General features: G+C 41.8%; 1 protein-coding gene across 1 annotated transcript; it reads right to left on the bottom strand.

Moving 5' to 3' along the window:
* Window positions 1-3,612: 3,612 nt before the first annotated feature.
* Slpi (secretory leukocyte peptidase inhibitor) lies at window positions 3,613-6,210 on the bottom strand. The gene is made up of 4 exons (XM_010631487.3): window positions 5,890-6,210; window positions 4,962-5,123; window positions 4,343-4,492; window positions 3,613-3,791 (listed from the first exon to the last, which is right to left on the bottom strand). Exons 1-3 carry the CDS (start codon window positions 5,972-5,974, stop codon window positions 4,344-4,346), a joined length of 396 nt encoding a protein of 131 aa, XP_010629789.1. The 5' UTR covers window positions 5,975-6,210; the 3' UTR covers window positions 3,613-3,791; window position 4,343.
* Between the last annotated feature and the right edge of the window lie 427 nt (window positions 6,211-6,637).

Below are 6,637 nucleotides of genomic sequence, written 5' to 3'. Positions count from 1 at the left end.
TTTGGTACCCGGGATTGAACTCTGGATCTTGCGCTTGCAAAGCAGGCGGTGGCAGCACTGAGCTAAATCCCTGGCCCAAGCAGAGATACATTTTGAAAAAGAGCCAAATAGAAGCCTTGGAAAATGAAAAGCTCAGTGTTAAAAGTCAGATGAAACTTCACCAATAGACTAGATCAAGTAGGAAAGCAAATATCATATCTCAATGATAAGACTGATAAATTATCTCACTCAGACTGTAATAAAGAAAAATAATAAAGAATAAACACAACATACAGTTGTAGACCAACATACAGTCTGCACACCAAACTTACAACATACTTGGAACAGTTGAGGGAGAAGAGTTATAGGTTGAAAGCACAAAAAACATAGTGAAATAATACCAGAAAATTTCTCAAATCTTAGGAAAGATGTGAATATCATATACAGGGGAAATTTTAAAATCCAAATATACATGACCAGAAAAGAAGATCTCCACAATATATTATGGTTAAACTGCCAAAAGTACAGAACAAACAAAGAATACAAAAAGCTGCAGGACAGAAGCACCAACTCACATTTAAAAGCCAACCCATTAGACTAACAGCAGAGTTCTCAGCAGAAACACTAAAAGCTAGGAAGGCAGGAAATGAAGCATTTCAAGTCCTGGGAAAAATTAACTGCCAGTCTCGATTATTATCCCCAGCAAAGTTATCCTTTATGGTTGAAGGATAGATAAAGACGGCCTAAAATAAGCATAAACTAAAGAAATTAATGACCACTAAGCCGTAAGTACAGAAAGTACTTACGGGAATTCTACAAACAGATATGGCAGGAAAACACAATCAAGAGAGTATGGGGAAGAAAACATCTCACTAGAAGAGTATATAAGAAAAAAAATAGGAAATAATTGACCATTATAGAAAACCACTGAACTGCTAAGATGAATAAGAGATAGAATGAATATAAGTAATCAAAACAACCAGAAAAAGATTAACAAAATGAGAATTAATACATACCTTTTAATAATAAACTTGAATGTAAATTATCTTAATTCTTCAATAAAAAGACATGGATTGGCTGATTTTATTTTTCAACAGCGTCTTTCTGACCCTTTTATCTTATCCAGGCTACTTAGGGCTGGTAACACTCACACCCTTAATCCTAGTGCCCTTGATGCTAGCGTTGCTCCCATGAATCAATCCCAGAGTCATGTGCTCTAGATCCAGCCACCTCTGAAAAAGCCCCACCTATAACTAGATGTAAAAATCCTCAACAAAATACTGGAAAACCAAATTCAATAACACATTAAGGAGATCATTTACCATGATCATTTGGGATCCATACTATCCAAGCAGTTTACAGATACAATGAGATCCCTATCAAAATCCCAATATCATTTTTCAAAGAAATAGAAAAAAAAATCCTAAAATTCATATGGAGCCACAAAAGACCTTAGATTGGTATGAGAATCCAGCAAAAAGAACAAAGTTGGAGGTGATTTAAGATATATTACAAAGCCACAGGACAAAGAAGAAGGATACTAGCATGAAAACAGACACATTGACTGATGGAACAGAATGGAGAGATCAGAAATAAATAGACCTACATGTTTATGGTCAATTGATTTTCCATGAGGATGCCAAGAAGGAACCATAAAGAAAGGGAAGGCTCTTCAATAAATGGTGCTGGAGGAACTGGAAATCCATGTGGAGATGAATGAAACTGATCCATCCCTTCATACTACATACAAAAATCGACCTCAGTCTTGTGCACCATATTGTTTTATCTTATTGCATTGTTTTATATAGTTCATACCTTGTTAGAAAATAGTGCTGATCCTGTTTCTGACTTCAGTTCCAATGCCTCTAAAAATTCAATGTAATGTAGATTTTGGTACAGCTTCATGTAGGATTTCTTTCTTTTTTCTCCGTGCATACATTCACTCCTATTGTTAGTTATAACCAAGAATTTATATGCACATTGAACTTTATAAAATGTTTTAGTTTAGCTTAGTTTTGTTTTGTGGTGTTTGGGGTTCCTTTGGTTTTTTGTTTTTGTTTTTGTTTTGTTTTGTTTTTTGAGGCAGGATCTCACTGTGTAGTTGAGACTGACCTGGAACTCACTATGTAGCTGAGGCTGGTCTCGAGCTCACAGCAATCCTCCTGCCTCAGCCTCCTGAGTGCTGGGATTATAGGCGTATGCCACCATGCCCAGCCTATAAAATGTTTTAAAATCCAATGAATTCTAATTTTTAACATTTTATTTAGAATCATCACAACTATGGTCATAGAGGAAGATACATATTCACAATTACTTTTTCTTCTGCTGCCCATATTTGTGGCATAAAATTTTTCCTATACTTATTGCCACATAACAAATTGCCCCAAAACTTAGCATCTTAAAACCATAAATATTATCTCACAGTTTGAGGGTCAGGAATACAGAAGCAGCATAGCTTGGTGGATCGGGATGAGGGTTTCTCATGAGGGCAAATCAGCTATCTGCTGGTACTACGGTCATTTCAGACTAGGGTGGGTCTGAAAAGTCTCCTTTCAAACTCATTTGTGTGTTTTTTTTCCAGGGGGCCTCACACCCTCACAGGCTGTTAGCCAAGAGCATTAGTTCCTGTGAGCCACTCCATGGAGGAACTGAGTGACCTCATAGCATGGCGACTAAATTCCTCTAGAATAAATGGTGAGAGAGGGGGATCCCAAAATGGAAGCTGCACCCTTCTATCACAATAATGTCATAAAGAGACTATCACACCTGCAATATTCTGTTGGTCACACAGACAAAGAAAGAATACGGCTACGGGCGGGGACTGCACCCGGATGTAAAGACCAACTGTGAGAATATCTGGGGACCAGCTTGGAGTGTGGCCTACCCTACCCACAGAACAAATAAAAAGAATTCGCCCTCTTTTTAGTCTTCTCTGAAGTGGTTAACTTACTATAACAAATTGCTGCTCCTGGAGCACTGGTGGAAAGTAGTAAGGAATATTTTCTCAATCCCATCATGGCTTTGTCCAGGAAATAACATACACATTTGGTGTGAATTTTGTGTTTACTCGTTTTTATCATTATTCAACCACGTTGTTTCCCTTTGAGTCCATAGAGCACAGAAAAATATGGAGCAAGGTTCTATGCTTGCCTTCTGGCTTTACATGTCCAGCTCTGGTAACTTCTGTTCAGGGGAATCAAGAATACTACCTTCCGCAGTATTGGCAACATGTCATCAACATGACCCACCCTGGAAATACACTTACTTTAAGACAAAAGAAATGGCATCTTGGGAAACAGAGGACACAAAAGACTCGACATCGCTCCACTAATCCACAAGTGGCCATGATTTGTGGGAGAGGTATTTGCAACCTCTAATGCTCTAAAAATTGTAAGAAGATGACTTTTGTTGCTAGTTTGCAGATGAAGAAATTATATTTAGAAGATAAAGTCACTTGTACAAATATCACATAGCCAGTACTATCAGAGTCATGATATAAACTCAAGGCTGCACATCCCAGCAAACCTCTTCCTCCTACTTCACATCATAGGAGGGAGGCTTCTATCCAGACACCTCAGTGCATCTCATCTCAATTAATCACAAAACAGAATGTATATAAATAGATAAGCTCATTTATTTATTAACTGATCAACATTACTTCCTTAAAGCCTATTGCCAAGAGCTTGTTGAAAGGAGGTGCTGGTGGTGGAACCAAATCCTTGCTGCAGAATCCAAACCTGGAAACAGAAAAGGAATTCCCAGGCCACACACAGAACAAATTTCAGAGTCTTGTCCAAATGGTAGGAATCAATCTTTAAGAGAAAATCAGAGAAGACCTTCAGAATAAGAACCAGTCAAATCATTTCCACATTCTTTCCCTCAAAGATGCCCCTGAGATAGAAAGTTAGGGGCATAGTTGAAAATGTTTTGGTATTGGGAGACTCAGCTCAAGTTTCATTTACACTGTAAAACCTGAATCTCAGAGCATTGAACTACATTGTTCTTAAGCCCCAGTGTTCTTTTGGACATTGACCATGGACATCATTGTGTAAATAACCCAAATAATACTTGGTGCATACAGTGTCAATTTCATTATGTCTATTACAGATAAAGAAGTGGAAACTCGGGAAGTCATTTGCTCAGGGCCCTCGAGTGGAAAGGCTGGAATAGAATCCAAGCCACAGGTCATCCTCTGGAAATCTTTGCCCTGAGACCTGGGAAACAGTGCCCTTGAAAGACAAGGGAGACAGGCACTTTCTGTTTAGAGTAGAGGGTGTCCCTGACCATGCACCTAGACCTCCAGAGGGTTGATACTGACAAAGTTGGAGGCAGGAAGATCAATCTGTCCCAGCCCTCTCCTTACCTTACTGAGGAGGAATGCAGGCTTTCCCACACATGCCCTTGCAGCACTTTAATTTACCCTCACACTGGCCATCCTTCTCACAGAAATTGGGGGGATTAAGCATCAGACATTCAGCATTGGTCACTGGGCACTTCCCAGGCTTCTTCCTCCCTGTTAAGAGTAGAACCACAGGTCAGAGGTCTTGTACCTTAGACATCATCCCACTGCTTCTTGGACCCAACCTCTGCACCAGCCTGAGCAGGGAGGATCATCTCCTCCCCTACCCTCCTCAACATCACCTCCTCCCTACGGCATATCCTGAAATAACATTTGACCCCCCTGGAACACCTGTACCCCAATCAGTGCAGCTGACCGGCTGTCTAGTGCTGACTGGATGGGTAGCTTCCAAATGCCTGGCTATCCGAATGCCCAGATGGTTACCAGGGAAACAAACCTGCTGTCATTCTGGCTGTTTCAGCTGGGTGGTTAACTTTCTGCCTGCGGTAACATGACTGACATATTGGGCTCAATAGACCTTAAAAGGGAGGAGGCCTGGCATGACCCCTTCACCCAATCCAATCTCCATAGACGCTGGGTAGTCAGGCTCACTCCTTTCCACCCAGGTCTTGCGCTAGTTCACCTGATTTTGAGATGTCAACAGGATCCAAGCACTTGATGCCACAATAGTCAGTGCAACATTTTTTTTCCCCTGGACATTGCCAGTCACTCTTGCATTCAGGCTTCTCATATCGAATACACACGACCTGTTTTCTAGGAGGGCAGGCTCCGGCTTTCTGAGATCCTGAGAAGAAGTTCAAGAGGTTAAAGAGAGGCTGGGTGCTGTGTAGCCATCCTGACTCTTGGGCAGGAGAACTTTCCAGGACCACTTTCCAGGAGAAGAGAATCTCACCTCTGTCCAAAAAGTCCACAGGAAAATATGTGTCTGAGTGTCAGGAAAAGTGATAGGTTTAATCAAACCAGACAGTTGCACAGGAGAAGTAACAGATTCAGGAACAAGACAGGGCTGCCAGTCAAGATCTTTTACTTTAGGGCAAAACAAAATTACACAAAGACTTAAAGGAAGACTTGGAGTGACAGACATCAAGAGAAGTAAATAAAGATGAATGGAACTAGCATGGGAGATGTTGAAAATTAAAGCTAGAGTAAGAAACATAAAGACTAAAGGGGAGAGAGAGAGAGAGAGAGAGAGAGAGAGAGAGGGAGGGAGGGAGGGAGAGAGAGACAGAGAGAAAAGAAGGGACTAATCATTGGAGAGTCACCAATAGGGTCAGAGAGTAAAAGAGACTGCAGGAGAGAGAATGGGAGAGAGAGAATGAAGGAGTGAGACCTGGGCTGATGGGGTAGCTGAGAAAAAGAAGCATTTCCAGATGCTCAGGAGTCTTACAGAAGCCCTGGGGCCCGGAAGTATACGTACGCCACCCTCAGGGAGGTCTCTCGAAACTAACCTGAACGATCAGGACCTAGAGAAACGGACACACTCACGCCACCAAGAACCCCCCACCTCCGATGGCTCCAGCCAAGACTGGGTCAGGGTGACTCCAACTTACTTTTTCTAGAGCCTTCCGCAGCCAGAGTTTCCAGAGTTCCCAGGGCAAGGAACACCACAAGGAAGAAGAGGCTCATGGACTTCATGGTGAAGGCAGGTGGCTCTGATGACTGATGTGAAACTTCACTATTTATGTCCTTCCCAGTGGGTGTGGCCCCAACAGAATGCTCTGGCTCCTCCCAGCTGCTATTGCATAGGCAGGAAGCTTAGCTAGAGACCAGAATTTCTGCAACTAGACAGATGGTGGCCCTGGCCCTTTCCTGCTTCAGACAGGACTGTGAGGCCTATAAAGTAACTACCAAAGTGTTACCTGAAAGGGGTAACCAGGCTGATAAAGAAGGCCATTCCAGACATCTGTCTGAGTCCTGAACACTGTGGCAGCCGCAGGCCCATTGGCCTTGCAGGTGGAGAAGTTGTGAAAGAATTCAGTTGCAGAGCTGGGCCAGGAGCTGAAACTAGAGACAGGGACTCTTAACTGTGACTGTACAATACACCCCTACTTCTCACATTCCTGGACTCTCTGGGATTGTGAAACTCCTTACTTATTGCTTAATGCAAGTTCCTTCTCAAAAATGCAGATGACACATCACTCAACCAACAGATGCTTATTTTCCTGAAATATTTGCACCATTATATCCCCAGTGCCTGTTCTATGACCCAAACATGCAAAGCACTCTCTAAACAACTGAAAGATGCACAGGGTGAAATTAATATTACATTTAAGTTATTAATAACTTAAACAATATATT

The sequence above is a fragment of the Fukomys damarensis genome, unplaced genomic scaffold (assembly GCF_012274545.1).
Source record: "Fukomys damarensis isolate Sample0158 unplaced genomic scaffold, DMR_v1.0_HiC HiC_scaffold_22, whole genome shotgun sequence".
NCBI lineage: Eukaryota > Metazoa > Chordata > Mammalia > Rodentia > Bathyergidae > Fukomys > Fukomys damarensis.
Note: the sequence above shows the minus strand (reverse complement) of the source record. Positions and strands in the feature narration are given on the sequence as shown.

Coding starts and splice junctions, on each gene's coding strand:
- Slpi (XM_010631487.3), bottom strand. CDS start 5,974: ATGAAGTCCATGAGCCTCTTCTTCCTTGTGGTGTTCCTTGCCCTGGGA. Junction 5,124..5,889: donor TGCGGAAGGCTCTAGAAAAA/GTAAGTTGGAGT, acceptor ACTTCTTCTCAG/GATCTCAGAAAGCCGGAGCC. Junction 4,493..4,961: donor TGTTGACATCTCAAAATCAG/GTGAACTAGCGC, acceptor TACTCTTAACAG/GGAGGAAGAAGCCTGGGAAG.